The 18889-nt window shown below is 36.0% G+C and overlaps 2 protein-coding genes across 2 annotated transcripts; both read left to right on the top strand.

Moving 5' to 3' along the window:
* The first annotated feature begins 1747 nt into the window (after positions 1–1747).
* On the top strand, positions 1748–2879 carry LOC100913770 (olfactory receptor 13H1-like). The gene is given in 1 exon segment (XM_012545775.3): positions 1748–2879. A coding segment is annotated over 1 exon segment (933 nt). The 5' UTR covers positions 1748–1946.
* Positions 2880–17479: 14600 nt separating this feature from the next.
* Positions 17480–18461, top strand: LOC100933134 (olfactory receptor 13H1-like). The gene has a single exon (XM_012545774.2). It carries the CDS (start codon positions 17480–17482, stop codon positions 18410–18412), a length of 933 nt encoding a protein of 310 aa, XP_012401228.1. The 3' UTR covers positions 18413–18461.
* The last annotated feature ends 428 nt before the right edge of the window (positions 18462–18889 follow it).

Genomic DNA, 18889 nt, shown 5'->3' with positions numbered 1-18889 from the left:
TTCTATGACAAACTTGGTGCTGGGTTCCAATTTTGTTTTATTATATAGTATTATAAAATGCATAATCATTGATCAGCCCAGAAGGAATGCCAAAAGTCGTCTCATTATACCTACTCATTTTACAAACAAGGAAAATGAGATCTAGTATAATTTGTGAGTTTTGCAAATTCTCTATGAGATAGATCACAACTATATCCCCATTATATAAATTAGGAAACTGAATCTGGGAAAGAACAAGGACTTGACTCAGGGTTATATAGGAAGTAAGCTATTAGGCTAGGAGTAAGCCAGTTATTTCTGTAAGTTCTGTTTTTCACTGTATCAACAATGGACTTGACTTTGGGGCACACTTTTATAGGGCATTGTGTTGTTGCAATAATTGTGTTGTCTTGTTGCAAAGTAAAGAAATAGATGAAAATGTTAACGAGAGCTGAGTGGAAAGAGTCCAACGAGAACAATCCCATGCCTTGTTAGACTCATTTGATGTGTCAGATTTATTGAGTCATTCCCTTCTTTCTTTGTCAATCTTCCTTGCAAGTGATTATTCATTGGGTAGGATCAATAAATATGGATAATGAGAGAGAAGAAATATAGATATATTGGGATATAAAGATGATAAAAATATGAATCACAAGTAATTTTAAAAAATAATGAAATGCCAATGGGCAGGAGCCTATGAAGTATAATGGATATTTTATATTAGTGTTCAGAAGTCTACCTCAGTTTCCTCATCTTCAAATGAATAGCAAAACAGATATATAATGGACTTCTGAAGGTTGTTATAAAACTAAAATGAGATCATTTATCTCAGACTAATCAAAAGGTATCTACCAGCTCAGAGAGAGAACTAATTTGTATATGGCCAAACATAATTACTGAAAGAATATTTTTAAAATTTTAATCCAGTGTCCCCCTACTCTTTCCACTCATTCCCCACTATTTTTTATATCTTTAAGTGCTTTGATAGTACAAAGGACTATATGCAGCTGAGTTGCTATTCATCTAGTTAATCTCAGACTTAAACAGTCAAGCCTTCCAACTCTACTACAGAGACCACATCTCCGTTGGGCTGGTCACATTGTTCAAATGTCAAATGTATGCTTGTCCAAAAGATTATTTTATGGAGAACTCACACAGGGCAAATACAAGGTGGTTAGAAAAAGCAATACAAGGACACTCTCAAGGTCTCTCTTTAGAACTTTAGAATTGATTGCATTACATGGGAGACACTGGCTCAGGACTACCTAACATGACATGCCCTCATGGAAGAAACTGATATGCTCTATTAGCAAAACAGAATTGAATCATCTCAGAAGAAACATGAGATGCACAAAGTTAGTGAAGTCCCCTCCAAAAAAAACTGTTCATAGCAACTATTTGTATCTGATCTGTGCAGAGCATTGTTATTATATTGTTCTAATCGGCCATAGTTGGACATGACCGTAACTCAAACTCTAACATAGTGATGTCATTTTGGTCCTTTTCGAGAACAAAGGACAATGATCAACCCAAAATCTTGTTATTGTAATTGCTTTTCTCAACTTACATCCTATACCCCATGTTTCCTTATGGAATGAAGGTAACTCTGAACCCTTAAATACAATAACGTATAATACAAAACTTGACATAAAGTGTTTATATGCAAATCCAATAATAGACTAAATAACATTTATGAACCAACTCAGCTAAATGTAGAGAAAATTTTCCCAAGAAAGATGGACACCAGATCACAAAATGCTTTGGCCATAGCTATCCACATAGATCCTCTATTTAGGCACTTAAGGGTACAATCAAGATGATTTTGAGCTAAAAAGTATGAATCCCCCAAACACACATCCAAACTGGTTTCATATATGCAAAAAAAAACCCTATTATAATCACTTTTCAATCTGTTGTGTTTTTTTTTTCCCTTTTTGTTCCTTCAGTAAGGAAAAGGAATTAATTCTATGGATAGAAGAAATGTCACAGATGTGACCTATTTCATTCTGGTCGGACTCTCAGACTATCCGAGAGCCCAAGTCATCTTCTTCTGCCTACTTCTGGGGTCCTATCTTGCCAACCTGCTGGGAAATAGCCTTATTCTTCTCCTGATCCAGTATGATCCCCAACTTCACACCCCTATGTACTTCTTCCTAAGCAATCTGTCCTTCCTGGACATCTGTTTCACATCAACTATTGTGCCTCAGATGCTCATCAACTGTTTAGTCAAAGTTCCCATCATCTCCCTGAAAGAATGTCTGGCACAAATGTGTATCCTTCTCTAGTTGGGTGTTGTAGAATGCCTTCTTCTGGCCATCATGGCCTATGATCGCTTTGTAGCCATCAGTGACCCCCTGCACTATGCAGTGAAAATGAGACCTCAGCTTTGTGTCCAACTTGCAATGGTTCCCTGGTTCATATCCTTTCTACTTTCCATAGTCCCAGTCCTTACCATGCCACTAGATTTCTGTGGCCACTACATTATCAACCACTTCTACTGTGAACTCTTGGCTATCCTCAAACTTGCATGCAATGATCTGAAGTTCTATGAACTGCTAATGTTGGCCACCAGTTCCCTAACTCTTCTGGTGCCCTTTATATTTATCTTAGCCTCTTATGCACGCATCTTGGTAGTTGTGTTGAAGATGCGCTCAGCTGATGGACAGAAGAAAGCCTTCTCCACCTGCAGCTCCCACCTCACTGTGGTAGTTATCTTCTATGGCACTGCCATTTCCAGGTACATGATGCCCCAGGACAAAGCCAGCCGAGATGAAGATAAAATCATCTCCTTATTGTATTGCATTGTAATCCCCATGCTCAATCCTCTTATCTACAGTCTTCGGAACAAGGATGTGAAAGGGGCTTTCAGGAAACTAATGGGGGGAAAGAATAACTCCTAAGGGATAAATTTTTTATTTCCTTATTAAAAGGTCCAGAAAATGAGTGGCTATTAAGCTAAGTTATTAAAAAAAAGAAAGAAAATGATTTTGTTTTCTAAAAATATCTCCATCTACCATGGAGTTTTTTGTTTTGATTTCCATCACCAAATTATTCTCAAATAAATCCACATGAAAAAGGCACAGATTAAGCCAGTTACTTTTTCAGACATAGCACACAGAGCAGCACAGAAAGTCTTAATATTTGTTATTGGTTTTCTATTTTTGATATTATATTGTGCAGTGGAGAGTAGTGGGAGTGAAAGACATTATATACATGTACAAACAAAAGTGAGGAAATCATGTTGGCAGGTCAATAATAAAAGTTACTTTCATGCATTGCTGATGGCACTGCAAATTCATTCAGACTTTTTGGGGAAAAACTTAAGTAATACAAAGCAACATTCATAAAAATGAATCCTATCCTTTGACCCAACAATATCCTTATTAGTTACCTGCCATAAGAATATTTTAAATGAGAAAAATATTTATAAAATAATATTTATAGTGGCATTAATTATAGTGAAGTACACAGGTGAGAGAAAAACAGAACAGCCAAAATAATGAAGTTTTAAGAGCATTTATTGCTAGCTAGCGACTGAACCCCAACACCAAGACTAGAGGGGTCAGTCATGAGTGGCCTCCGGGCCATATATTTATAGAAAGAAGAGAGAGACGTCAAAATGTTTCTTGATACATTTGTCATACTAAAGGAATTTCTATTCTAAACAGGAGGCAAAAAAGTTATCACTCTAAGGGGGTTATTCTCAGGCAGCAGCAGCAGCATTTCTTTAAGCTTATCAGGTTGTCAAGGTCTCAAGACTCTCAGGACAGTACATCTGGGTTGTTAAAAATACCATCTGCATTAGGGAGTGAAGAACTAGTAATAAACTTCTAACTACAAAGATTTAGGATTATATTTCTCATGGTCCCATTGTGGGTGCTTTACCACTTCAATAGTAACAAAAACTGTAAGCAATATAAATAATTAATGATTGAGGTAGAGCTGAATAAATTCTAGGCTATTAATATAATGCAATAGCATAGCATGATAAAAACTATAAAGATATTGTATATAAAGATATATGAAATAACAAATTCAAGAAAGCAGAAACAAGGGAATTGCATCCAGATTGACTTTAATATATATATGTATATATATGTGTGTGTCTCCATGTTTATGTGTACATGTTTAAATGCAGAGAGAGTGAAGGGGACATAAAGGGAATGATAGAAATATTGCTATCATTAAGTTTCTAAAATTATAAATAGTTGTGGATTTTATTTCATATTATTGTATCACGTGTAAAAATAGAGAAAATTGAAGAAACCAGAAAAAATACCCTTTATCATCACCTCTACTGGAAAACTGCCTCTGTCAACAAGAAGTTGACAAGGTTGGGAAGGTTCCATTCTAGGCAGATATCTCTGAAATAAACATGTTCAAAATTTAATTAAGAATTAAATTTAATTCTTGAAAAGAAGCACACATACACATTCCTCTTTCAAATGCCTTTTTTTTCCTATTGATTGCATTACTATCATTCTAATTACCCACATCTCCATAATATACTTATTTTATCAGCTGCCAACCCTTGTTAATTGTAACTCTATAATTTTTCTCTACTTTATGACTTAAGTTCACATTTATTTTACCTGGAGTGTGGATACTCTATAATAAATAAGAGGTAATGAGCTCTTCAGTTGGGAGGAAAATGAGATCTCATCTAAAATCAGGGTGGAGAGAAATATTTCACTCATGGGAGGTCCATTCTCAAGAGCCTCTATCACTACAGTCCCTTGAGATAAGGAACATAATGGAACCTGAATCCCATATAAATATGTATCTCAAGGTGTACAGTCCACTATTCAAAAGGTTGTGCCATTTAAAATTTTCTTTTAACTATTTCCCTGGTGGTCCTCTCTCAGAGTTTGGCTACAAACCATTTACAGAAAGTAGACGACACCTCACTCAGCATTTCCTCAGCCAAACAGAATTCCTGTCTTTTTGTGTACATGCATTGTATAATATTGTTTTTTTTTCTGGACCTGGAGGGGTTACATTTGTATGTATCTAGTTATTTAATTTTTGTTTCTTCCTTTAGAGCATAAAATCATTAAAGGTAAAGAATGTTTTTAATCCTTCTCTGCCTCAATATTTAGGACAGTGTCTGGCATGTAATAAGCACTCAATAAATGCCCATTGACTGACCAGTACTTTGGGACACAATATTGGGATAGGAGGCTAGTTCATTGCTCCTTCAAAAATGTTTTCTACTGAGACAGCCTGGTCCTCCTCTCCCTCACACTCAGAAGAGTAAGGAAAGCCTAGGTCAGGCTCAGGAAGATCTAAGCAAGAATCTAAGAGGAGTCAGAATACCCGGGGCTAGAGTGAAGGCGGGAAGAGAAGCAGAGGCAAGTAGCACCTATGGATGGGGACTAATGAGAACTACCAGGATCTGGAACCCAAGTAGGAAATGACAAAGTTCCTGTAGAGTCGCAATTCAGCTCAAAAGAAAGTTCTAAAGTCATCAGACATCTTAGAAGTAACTACAAAAGCTATCACCAGGAAACCAGGGAAGATCCCACATGCCTTCTTCTATCCTGCCATCATCCTCCCTTCCATCCATATGGAACAGCACCATTGGACCTTGGAGCTTATTTCCAAAAACCTTAGACAAAAGGAAAATTCAACATCTCCATAATTGATGAGATTGAAAATTTGTGTCATGATAAGAGCCAACAGCAGGTGGCGGTAGCGAACTAATTAGGCAAAGTGAAACTTCTGAATGTTAAAAAGGCTTTAAAAGTATGACTTCCATTCTGCTTTATGAGGATGAAGCCTACCCAGCATCCCATTGCTCTTCAGAGGTGCTTCTGCCCCTTTCAAGTAACTCACTGTTTAGGAAAGTGCCCAGAATATAAAACAGATCTCAACAAGAAAAAAAAAATTTTTTCCTGTTTTATATATATATATATATATATATATATATATATATATATATATATATATTCTTGGCTTACTTCTCTGATTAATGGCTGTCATTGCAAGCTCGGGCTTTTATTTTAGGAGCATATGGAATCCAGATTCATTGCCACACTTACCATTTATACTCCACTTTGCCCAAGTTATCTCCAAGTTAAGTTATCTCCATACATGCTGAACCAAACTTTTGGGTTTTTCCCCCTAGAAAAAGGAAGTTTTATCTCTGCCTAGGAATTTCTCTCTCTCTGTCATCCTTTGCTTCCCTCTTTCTATTCCCCTCCTAACTGTTTTTCTCTCTCTACTTCCTTTTCCCTCTCTCTTCTCTGTCCCTTACTTTTTCTTCCATCCCTCTCTCTTTGCCCACTCTCCTCTCCTTCCTTCTGCCTCTCCAATTCTCCTTCTTTCCCTCTTCTCCTCCTTTACTTTCCCCTCCAACACTATTTTATAGTGTTATCTGTTATAACTGTCAGCTTTAAATAATAATATAGTTTACTATTTCTGATGATCATAATTAATCATATTAACAAGTTTAAGAAACTAATTTAACAACTACCTAGCCAGTAGGAGTGGGGCAAGGGTGAGAAAATGAGAACATGATTGACTATCAATTCTACTCCTTCTCTAGGAAGAAAAGAAGGAAGGTAACCAGGCTAACATTCATGCTAAATAGATGTTATACCACAAGACTCATACAGGAATTGATTCCAATGGATATTGTCTTTATGCTCTAGATTGCAATGTTCAGGATTTAAAAAAAAATGATTTTCTGTTCACTTTATATGGCTCATGGCAAATGTCTCCTTCTGATGGCATTTCTTCCTCTTCCCTTTGCCTAATGTTTGCTTGACCTCCTACCCTCATATCCCCTCTCTCCAAGGTAATAAGCATTTATAACTCTAGGAAATTTGCTTTCAAGTCAATTCTGAAATATGCTCCAAGCTTAGAAGTTGCTGGGAATAGGATTGTCAGCCATCTCTGGGTTGCTCTTTGTTTAATGTTTGTATCAACTGTCAAAATGTGAGTTACATTAGTAAAAACTATAATGAACTCTTTATTTGTAGTCAATTATCTTTCTAAGGTCTGTTTTTCAGCTATGAAAGATATCTAAATCAAATATCAAAATCAATTGAATTTACAACCAGACCTTCAAGTCACAGTATCACAAAGTTTTCAGTCAAAAATTTCCCCCCAAAAATGAAGTCTATTCAATCAATTTTTCTCACTAAAAATATGACTCTTAGCAAGGTGAAAATGGGTTTGGAATCGATTCTTTTGAACTGTGGTGCTGGAAAAGACTTTTGAGAGTCAAAAGAGGGGACAGCAGGGAAATCAAATCAGTCAACACTTAAATAAATTAATTGACCTAATTGACTAAAAGGTCAAATACTGAAGTTGAGGCTTTTCACATAATAAGAAGATAGGACTCATTGGAAAACATCCTGATGCTGGGAAAGATTGAAGGCAAAAGAAGAATGGGCTGGCAAAGGATGAGATGGATAGAGAATGTCATGGAAATAAAAAATGAGATTGGACACACTTTGAGAGACAGCAGAAGAAAGAAAGAAACATCTAGCACTATGGTCCATGGGGTCACAAATAGCAGGATACAAGTGAAGAACAATCTTTCCCTTACAATCATTCCCTGACAAAAAATCTTCAATGGCAAAAATCCAAAGCAGTCAATAGCAGAACAATGGCAAGAAATGACAGACTTGGGCCACAGTTCCTAATTTCAAGTCTACATCAATATGTCATATGGCCAATTCAAGGAAGATCAGCCGGTCCACTACAAATGATAATACCTTGTGTTATTTTACCCTCCAAAACATGGCCTTCACATGTCCCATAGAAATCACGGTGTTTATTGAGTCTGCAGAAGAGTTTCTGAAACTCAATCCTCAGGTGATTTGTGCTTTGGTGAATTCCCATTTTTCTTAACTTTCATGGGTTAAAATAACTAAGAAAACATAAATTAAAAATTGGTGGGTTTCAGATATGACCCTGGGAAAATCTAACTTTCTATCTGCCTCAATTTCCTCATCTTTAATATAGGGGAAATAATAGCAGCCTCATCTCAGAATTATGAGATTTGTTAAATGATACACATAAAACACTTTCAAATTTTAAAGTACTATACAAATGCTCACTCTTATTAATTCAAAAATTACATAAACTATTTGAACAAATAGGAAAATAAAGGATTCCATGAAATGCCATCTTTGTTGCAAACATGATCTTGATATTATATAATATTTAATATTTCCAATAAATATTGGTACAATAATTTTAAATAGAATATTGGGAAAAAGTTATAGAATCATATTACAAAGACTACATATACAGTTTGGATTGATACTATCAATGATGGGCTAGTCCAATAAGAGGAAAACTGAACATATTAATAACAAAAATAACAAAAATTATTCTATTATATATAGTAAAAAGCTTTTGATAAAAGATCATAATCATTTCTCTTAAAGAAAATTAGAAAACTAGGAATAGATGAATCTTTTAGTAGCAAAATAAGTATTTTAAACCAGGGGGGCATCAATATATGCAATGGAGATATAGTAGAAACCTTACCAATAAGACCAGGAGCAAAGTAAAGATGTCACCACTCTTATTCGATATAATTCTTCAAAATTAGCTATATCAACAAGAAAATAAATGGAGGGAACAAAATAGAATAAAAAGTAACATAATTAACTTTTTCTAGATGATATGTCACACTTAGAGAGCTCCAGAGTCAATTAATATTAATTGAAATAATAGTTCTAGAAAAAGATGCCACATATAAAATAAAATCATTAGCATTTCTACACATTACTAACAAAACAGTAAGAAATAGAAGGAGAAATTACATTTAAAATAATAGACAAACTATATGAGTACAACTAAAAAAAAAGAGCTTCTTTACACAAACACAGCCCAAAATAACTTGAGAAATAATAATCTTTTATGACCATGCCAAAGTATACATTAAAAATCACCAACTATTTAAATTAGCTTACCTATCAGTACTATAATGAATTAGGATAGCAAAGGATTACTTTTAAGGTTAGAAAAAGTTAATAAAATTCATCTAGAGAAACAAAAGATTATAGGTCTGAAAGTAAATAATAAAAAAGTGGAAATGCTAGTTTTCAAATTATACTTTTGTTGTTGTTGTTCAAACATTTCCAGCATGTCCTACTCTTTGTGAACCCAATACTGATGTGGCTGATGTAGCAACAAAGGCTGTTATTTAAGCATGAGATGATGTTTTAGGAGAAATAACACGTGTGGGAGTCCCAACACATGAAGAATTCACTTTGGCCATTTTCTTTGGCAAAAGGTAGGTTTATTTATGGAAAAGGTTACAGACAAAATGAAGAGATACAACAGACCAGGGATGGTAAATATGAAATAGAATGGGAGAGCTTATGAAAAACAAGTTCCTTAGTGGAACTCACAATTACCCAGTAGAAAGAGAGCACCTCATGAGGTTGGGGCATGTCCTTGGCTGGTAGCTAAATCCTAAAAGGGACTTAACACCCTCAAAGAGTGAATTAGCTATAAGAAGGAGAAGTGGGATTGAGAAACATAGTGGAGTTAGGGGAGCTATCACATGGCATGTGGAAGGGGTAAAGGGAAAGACACCATAAAACAGAGTGCTAATGGCAGACTGACCCAAGGGAAGGCAGTGAGTATGTAGTATGGGTCATAAGTAGATTTTATAGGGAAATTTTAACCTCAGGTGCATAACTGGGATTTCCCACAGGGCATTACAAAGTGAGACTGTGGGCTTCAGGGGGTTGACATAATTTGGATTTCTGACTGGATGACCTCTCCAGAGAATGGGATTATGGATTTAAACTGATCTCTGTGCCCAAAGATAAACTTTATCAATTCTTCAATGCATCGCTGCCCAATATACCTATCATTCAGGACTTCATCAGTACTAAAGCAGTTTTCCAGTTCTTTCTCCCACTCATTTATTGGAGAAACTGAGGTAAACATGGATGAGTGATTTGCCCAGGGGTCACAGAGGTAGTGTCTGAAGCCTGATTTAGACACAGGAAGAGGAGTCTTTCTGACTTCAGGCCTTTAATGATGTCTTTAGAGTATTTATTTGTTTGTTTGTTTTTTAATTAAATTCAAACATCTCAAGGAAATCCTGACAAAACTGAGACAAATAGGTGATATGACTTTCCTGGGGTCAACCAGCTAGTAAGTGTCTGAGTTTGGATTTGAACTCAAGTCTTCTTGATTTCAGGCCTGGTATTCCATCCACTATACCAACTAAATCAAAAGTGGAAAATTACCAGGATTTTTACATGAATTAAAATAACACCTGTTCAGCTTTTTATGGCCAGAAGTAAGCCATGGAAAGGTCAGTATGGTACAAAGATATGAAATCAGGACTCGGTCAGAAGACCATGAGTTTGGAGCTCTGGAACAGGTTCTTCCTTTCTGCATTTGATTCCTCATCTGGTGAATGGGGACTATGGACCAGACAATTATTAAAGCATCTCTCAGTGCTCCCATTTCATATTCTATTGTTTTTCTCCCTTTAGATATTTGATAATTGAAATTTCTTCCAGACTCTGACATTTTTTTCTCCCTTTGGATATTTGATAATTGAAATTTCCTCCAGACTCTGACATTTTATTTCCAAGGACCCTTCAAGATCTATCATTCCATGTTCTGGGGTGACACCCAGTATGGACATGTTCTAAGGGACCCTCCAACTCTAACTAACTTTGAATTAGGGTTCATCCTAAATCTTAAATTTTATGAACTATTCTCCTTTGGAATTCTAATATCTTACATATGAAGGGTCCTTTCAGTCTCTGCCATTTGATATTCTCTGATTGAGTTTTTCCCACAGGTAAACTATTGTTCTCTTGTAACATAGTATTGTCTCCTCTCTTCCTCTCTTTTCTTCTCCTCTTTTCCTCTCCTCTCTTCTTCTTTCCTCTCTTTTCATCTCTTCTTTTAATTTCTCCTCTCTTTTCCTCTCCTCTTCTGATTTCTCTCTTTTCCTTTCCTCTCATTACTTCTCCTTTTCACTTCCCTCCTCTTCTCTCTTGATTTCTCTTCTCTCTTTTCTTCTCCTCTCGTCTTCTTTCCTCTTCTCCGTTCTCTTCTCCTTTCCCACCTTAGCTGTCAGAGGGTATTTTCTGAGCAGTTGACTTACTTTTTCTATAAGTTAATCTGATAAGTTCATCTTTCAAAACTTCTCCACCAATGACTCTAAGTGAATCAGAAAGTTTACTTCTTATTCCTAAGCTAATCAAAACACTCTTGATTTTAATGAGACTTTGGTCCCTCAGAGGTCCCTCTTAGAATCCCTGGAGAAAGAAAAGAGAATTGAAGACTAATTTTACCTCCTTCCCCAATTATTTTTCTCCTTTCCCTCTGACTTAATTGAAGTGCTAGCTCCTCTTTAGAGAAGGATTCCTTTACAAATGTTACAGGATGAGAAACTGCAGGAAAAGAGGGAGGAAGAACTTGGCCTTGGGGAATCTATCTAGAGGTTGAGGTTCACCTACATCCACTTTCTTGCCAATGGCAGGCTCTGACCATGCATCCATAATTCACTGGAGGAGATGGACTAGATATGCTTGAAGGGGAATTTCTGTTGGAGGTGAGTGATCACAAGAACCTTGAAAAGGAATGGAGATGTGGAAGTGGTAAAAGATAATGAAAGTATATTGATTTCATGTTCCTTTTTGCCTCTTCCCATGTCTTTTGGCCTGTCAAATTAGTTATACCATAGAAAGAATAAGAAGAAAAAGCCTTGTGAGAGAAGTACACGGAGGACACAATATACATACTTGACAGAAAACTATGAATTGGAGTGACAGCAATACTTCCTTGAGAGTTCTTGTTCCTAAAAGAATAAAATATTAGAAGAGGAAGGGAATTTAGGATATTATTAGAAAATAGAACATGGGATATTGGTGCATTATATATCAAAAATAGTCAGCCAAGGGCTACAGGTCTACGGTCAACTGCCCCTCCCTCCCCCCCGCTTTTGACAAGCACCATATAATTGACATATCAAGAGAGGTATTGTCAATTCAAGTTGAAGGACTGACTATAAAGCATGAAGTTACTGGTTAGCTTCAAATTGTACTTTTCTCAAGCAGAATTAATTGCCTGATCAAATGGAATTAATTAATTCATGACAAACCCATGTAATTCTTTTTGAGAATATTATTCATCAATTTACATTTCTGGGAATGAAAAAGACTAGTACATTTATAAAAGGGTTAAGTCATGAGCATCTATTAAGTGATTATTATATGCCATTATTTAATGCTTGTGGTAGTATAGTAGTGTAGTACAGTGGTGGTGATACATGTAAATTAAAAAGAAAGGCAGCTATGTCCTTAAGGATCTCATATTTTAAGAGGGAAGGAGGAAGAGAAATACACAAAAGGGACTGTAAAGGGGTGGAGGAGAGGATAGAGAGATTGAGAGAGAGAGAAAGACAGAGACAGAGACAGAGAGAGAAAGAAAGAGAGACAGAGACACAGACATGAGAGAGAGAGAGAGAGAGAGAGAGAGAGAGAGAGAGAGATGTGTCTGGTAAAAAGAAAAATTCTAAACTAAGGAACATTTGGATTGATTAAAAGAACTGAAGAGTTTGGAGAAGAGAAGGTTTGGGGACATATTCATAGTCTTCTAATATCTAAAGAGCTTTCTTATAGAAAACTAATTGGATTTGCTCTGTGTGGTTCCAATGAAAAGAATAAAGAACTGGTGAAGTGGGAGGATCACTGTGCATAAGGAGCCTCAAACTTGGCTCTGATACCTAGCAACTCTATCACTTTGGATTTCTATTAACCTCCATTTCCTCATCAGTAAAATTAAGGGACTACAAAATAGGACCTTTATGTTCCATTTCAGCTCGCAAAAGTTTAACATGAAATCAATTTTGATTTCATGCTAAAGAGAAAAAAAAAAAGATATGGCTGATTTAAAAAAAAATAAAAAAAGCACTCACATAGATGGGCAGCATACTTCCTCACCATGTGGTAAGTTTCCTTAGAGGTTTTCAAGAAGATGTTAGATAACCATGTTTCAGGATTGCTTTTAGTATGATCATCCTACAATGAGTGGAAACTGTTCTAAATTATGTCTATAGTCATTTCCAATTATGTGAGAAAAAAATAAATGGTTCAAACTTTTAAAGGGAGAAATTCCAAGTTTATGATTCTATAAATTTATGAAGAAAGCAAGATACACTGAAAAAGGCCCCAGGTTTGTAGTCAAGGGTCAAAGAAGAGGCAGCTGGGTGTCTCAATGCCAGGTCTGGAATCAGGGAGACAAGTTCAAATCCAGCCTCAGGCATTTCATAGCTCTGGGAACCTGGAAAGTCACTTAACCCTTTTTGCCTTGGTTTCCTCATCTGTAAAATGAGTTGGAGAAGGAAATGGCAAACCACTTTAATATCTTTGCTCAGAAACCCCAAATGGGGTCATGAAGAGTTGGACACAACTGAAAACACCCAACAACAGCAAAGGTAAAAAAAAAAAAAAACTAGGATTTGAAGCACAGATCTGCTTACTGATCTGACCTTAGATAAAGTCACTAATCTCTCTGAAATGTGGTTTCTTCATCTGTAAAAGGAAGGAGATGAGTTAGATGAGTCCTTCATGTTCTAGCTGAGAAACTTTCTCCCCACTTTCCAAAGATCCTATAATATGCTTTCTGGTAACATTATCTCCAGAGAAATAGACCAAGGTCAACAACATATACCTCTTTCTTACCTACAGAGAATGGCTTCCCTATTTTGCCTCATATATGAAATTCCTATGCATCCAGTAATGACGCTTAATATGAATCTCCTATACCTTCTCCAAATCCCTCTTAACATAACAAAGAACAAATGGGAATCAGGAGCCAAATAGAATGCCCTAATCTTAAGTCAGGCTGCTGAGATACATTTCTCCTTTCTTCTATGCTTGTAAAGTTATATGAAGATAATTAAATCATGGAACATAAAATTGGTAATTTTAAAAATTTGTATTCTTTTTAAATGTTTGCCTTTCATCCATTCTCATATATAACATCCTGGATCTTCAAAAGGATCCATGTTTGGATTGGTAGTGGCCAATTTCAATGACTGCTAGCTAGACAGAAGAAACTTACTCAAAAGACTCAGTTGGCTGGCCAGTAAGTGACTGATTTTCTTTGCATTGCTTTGTCCCTCCTATGCCTTTTTTATCTCAGAACCATGCAGAACCATGTGGTTTCCAAAGCTCCGAGGTATCCTGAAACATCAATGATACTTCAAAGTATGCCCATGGATATGGATAGGACTTGCTCTCCTCATTAAGGTAAGATAGATATTCTTGGATTTCCTTTAGGGGAAGAATAGTTTTATTATAAGTTCACATTTTTGTATATTTTTAAAGTGCTGCAAAACAATTTTTCTTTCACAGCAAACCAATGAGGAAAATTTTGTAATTGTATTTGTATCCATTTTATAGATGAGGCGAATGTTCCTGATGGAAATGTGGTGACTTGCCTAAGGTCACAAAACTCCTAAGTAGGAAAGTTATGACTTGAACTCAGACATCTCTTGGCTCTGGGGCCAATGTTCTTTCTACGTCATAGAATATTAAATTTAAATGGGACCTTATGATCAACCAATGCAATTCTTTTGCTTTAAAGATGAAAAACCCATAGGCAAGAGTGATTAGGCTGACATCACATAGCTAAGAAATGGGAGGACCAGGACCCAAATGGTTTCACACCACCACATTACTCATGCTTCCTGTCCTAATCTTGGTTTTGGAGTTAGAGTACCTGGATTGCAGGCACAACCCATGTTTGCAGGACCATATTGCAGAATCATTGGCAGAGGAGTGAGGGATCTCAACAATCACCTCATCAACTCCCTTATTCTACAAATGAGAAAACTAAATCTTTATAAGTGAAATGCACTAACCCAGGGAACACTGCATTTATTGCAGAGTTAAAGCTTAGATACAACTCATGACTCCTAATATATGTCTCTATTTATTAACTCCTCCATAAAAATCCCTACCTATCTCTTGAATTTCTTGTTCTTTTCAGAAACACACTCCCTCTGAGCAACAAGACCTCAATGACTAAGTCTGAATTATCAACAGGACTTGAAAATCCTACATATGCATGGAACAATATTAAACATAACCAAATGTCACTAGTCAGTCAATAGTTATTAAGTTCTTCCTGTTTTACAGAAACTATTACTTAGCACTGGATCTATAAAAAGGGAGTGAAATCTTTGTGACAAATTTGACCTGACATTTTCATAGCCCTCGCCATGACTCCTCACTTTGAGTGTTAATGGTTATAAGTTATTCTGGCCCTGAATTAAAATATAATAAGAGATATTTCTGTAGATTTTAATTTCTAGTATCTTATTTGAGTTTTTAAATGGTCCTACATAGTACTACCCACTGGAAATAAGGAAATAGGCTTAGAGAGAGCAATTGACTTGATTTACAATTACCCAACTAATAATAGCAGGACTAAATCTCCAACATGAATTATCTAGCTCTACTTCTAATTCCATTTCCACTTCACTAGAAGTAACCTTGACCTTGAGGCAGAGGTCCTAGCTAAAGGTAATCTGTGAGGATTTTTTCCTATGTATAATTTTTTGTCTTATAGTAGAAGATATTACCCTACATGTTTGTGAAGAGTATAGAAAGACTAAAAAGGCAACAGTGGCTAAAAACTGAGTCTTTTTGAGGAAGATGACATTTAAAATTGGCATCCAAGATAATAGCAGCTCTCTAGCTTGGTCCATATAATAATATCTATAAGAAGTCTGTTTCCAACTCTTCAGGTATATAATAAGGATAGTAACATTTGGCTTATGTATCTGATGATGCTCTTGCAAGATCAGATATAGGACACTTATATATAGAATATCAGATGGACTAATGGACAAAATGGACTAATCTAGTCCAACCTTGGCCAGAGAAAGAAATTGCCTTGCCCAATTCCAATGGACTTGGGAGGAAAAATGCCAACTGCATCCAGAGAGAGAACTATAGCAACTGAATGTGTATCAAAACATAGTATTTCCATATTTTTATTTGTTTGCTTTTTCTTTCTTTGTTTGTTTCTTTCTTCCTTTCTTGTGTTGTTTTCCCCTTTTAGTCTGATTTTTTTTTAATTTAACAACATGAAAAACATGGAAATATGCTTTAAAAGGATTACACATATTTAACCTGTATCAGATCACTTGCTGTCTTGGAGAAGGGTTAGGTAAAGAAGAGAGGGAGAAAAAAATTGGAACACAAACTTTTACAAAATTTAATGCTGAAATCTATCTTTACACATATTTGGAAAAATAAAATACTATTGAGAAAAATTATGTATTTTTTTAAAATGGAAGTGCCTTGTCCAAGGTTACAGAGTAAGTATCAAAACCTGGGTGTGCTGATCTTCATGCCAAGAGCTCCTTCCTTCACTCTCTGGTGTTTTTACAATGCACTGAGACAGTAAAATACTACCTGCATGGCCATTGCCATATTTGTTTTTTTATCGTTATTTGTCCCCATGAAACTGATCAGCTCAAGGATTAGAGATGGAAGAGACTGAAGAGAGCATCTACGCCAAACTTTTTTTTTATTTTACAGATGGACAAAACATGACACATGGTGATAAAATAAGTTTCCTAAAATCACACATTAAATATTTGTTTTCCCCATAAAATATTTGTTTTACTCCAAGGTAAAATATACCTTGAAGGCAGAAACTTTTTTTATTTCTTTTTTTTTTTTTAAATACCCCTTCATCCAGTTTAATGGCTGACAGATAGGAAATATTAAAGAAATAATTATTGGATGCTTTGATTGATTGATTAAATCAATATGAAGAATTTAGAAATTGATTATCTGGCATCATAGCCAATTTTCTTTATGTTACACCATTCAGCTTTCCATACTCTCAAGGGGATGTCTAATTGTATCACATAAGGTAACTATGGACTCTTCACCAACATATACTTGCAACATATCATCTGGTAGATTGCTAGACATATGACACAGAGAAATAAGAGCTAATGCTACATTGTTAAGCCTACTTAGATAAGTTCAGAGAAGATGATCCCCAGGAAGTTGGCTACGAGGTAATAATTATTTCAGTTCACAATAACTCATGGATACATCTACTATGGTATGCTGGGAGTTCATGTATCATAGAGATACAGGATATAGAATATCAGATTTGAAGTCAGGAAATCTAAAGTTCAAGAACTATTTTGGTCAGTTCCAATTTGACCCTGGACAAGTCAATAAACCTTTCTTAGCCTCATTTTCCTCATCTAAAATTAAGGATATTAATTATAACCTATCTTTCACATTGTTTAAAGGACAAAATGAGATATGCAAAACTTTTTCAAACTCCAAAGTACTATTTAAATGCAAGCTATTGTGATAATAGTGGTTATGGAGATTTCTCATTAAATGGTTGAAATAGATATTGCAAAGTGTTCTGTTATTTAAAATTCAAAATGTCAGCACCATTTTTTGATTTAATGCTTTCCTCCCCCCCACTTTGGTGATATAGATAGTGGAGTAAGACTATGGATGAAAAAAATGACACATCTGTGACCTATTTCATCTTGGTTGGGCTCTCAGAGTACCCCAGAGCCCAAGTCATCTTCTTCTGCCTGCTCCTAGTATCCTATCTTATGACTTTGCTGGGGAACAGCCTCATTCTCCTCTTGATATATTATGATTCCCACCTACACACTCCAATGTATTTCTTTATTAGCAACCTATCCTTCCTAGACATCTGTTATACTTCATCTAGTCTCCCTCAAGTACTAATCAATTGCCTAGTCAGCATCCCTGCCATCTCCCTGGGCCAGTGCTTGGCCCAGATGTGTGCTGGTCTCTACCTGGGGGTTGTAGAATGTCTTCTTCTAGCTGTCATGGCCTATGACCGTTGCATCGCCATTGGTGACCCTTTACGCTACCCAGTGAGAATGAGCCCCCGGCTCTGTGTCCAGCTTGCAACTGTGTCCTGGGTATCGTCCTTTCTACTCACTGTAATCCCAACACTGACCACCCCATTGGAGTTCTGTGGCCACAACCTCATCAATCATTTCTCCTGTGAGCTTTTGGCTGTCATTAAGCTTGCTTGCAATGATCTACATTTGAATGAATTGTTTATGATGGCCAGCAGTACTCTGACTCTCCTAGCACCTTTTGTCTTCATCCTTGCCTCCTATGGCCATATCCTGAGAGCTGTGTTAAAGATACGCTCTGCTGAAGGTCGAAAAAAGGCATTTTCTACCTGCAGTTCCCACCTCACTGTGGTGATTGTCTTCTATGGTACTGCCATCTCAATGTACATGATGCCACAGGACAAGACGAGCCGGGATCGAGATAAGATCATTTCTATATTGTATGGTGTCCTTCCACCAATGTTCAACCCCCTCATCTATAGCCTCAGGAACAAGGATGTCAAGGGAGCCTTGAGGAAACTAATGGGGGAGAAAAATGACTCTTAAGAAGAGATGTTGTACTAGAGAGCATGGGAATAAATGGAGTCTTCCTTAAAATGATAAACAGCATCTATCTAAAACCACCACCTAGCATTATGAATAATGGAGAGAAGCTAGAAGCAAGCATTCCCAATAAGATCAGGGTGAAACACGGTTGCTCATTATCACCACTATTATTTAATATCGTATTAGAAATATTGACTTTAGTGATATAAAAAGAAAAAGAGAGTGAAGGAATCACAGTCAGTAGTGAGGGAATAAAACTATTTCTAAAGATATGGTAGTATATTTAGGGAATCCTAGAGAACCAACTAAAAAACTACTTGAAATAATTAACAACTTTCACAAAGCTGCAAGATATAAAATGAACTCACATAAATTATCATCACTTCATTATATTACCAACAAAATCCATCAGCAAGAGATAGAGAAATTCCATTTACAATAACTGTAGGTAATGTAAAATATTTGGGAGGCTACCTA

Source organism: Sarcophilus harrisii, chromosome 3, assembly GCF_902635505.1.
Source record: "Sarcophilus harrisii chromosome 3, mSarHar1.11, whole genome shotgun sequence".
NCBI classification, from domain to species: Eukaryota; Metazoa; Chordata; class Mammalia; order Dasyuromorphia; family Dasyuridae; genus Sarcophilus; species Sarcophilus harrisii.
Note: the sequence above shows the minus strand (reverse complement) of the source record. Positions and strands in the feature narration are given on the sequence as shown.

Excerpts from the sequence above, each read along its gene's own strand:
- LOC100933134 (XM_012545774.2), top strand. The coding sequence starts at position 17,480 with ATGGATGAAAAAAATGACACATCTGTGACCTATTTCATCTTGGTTGGG.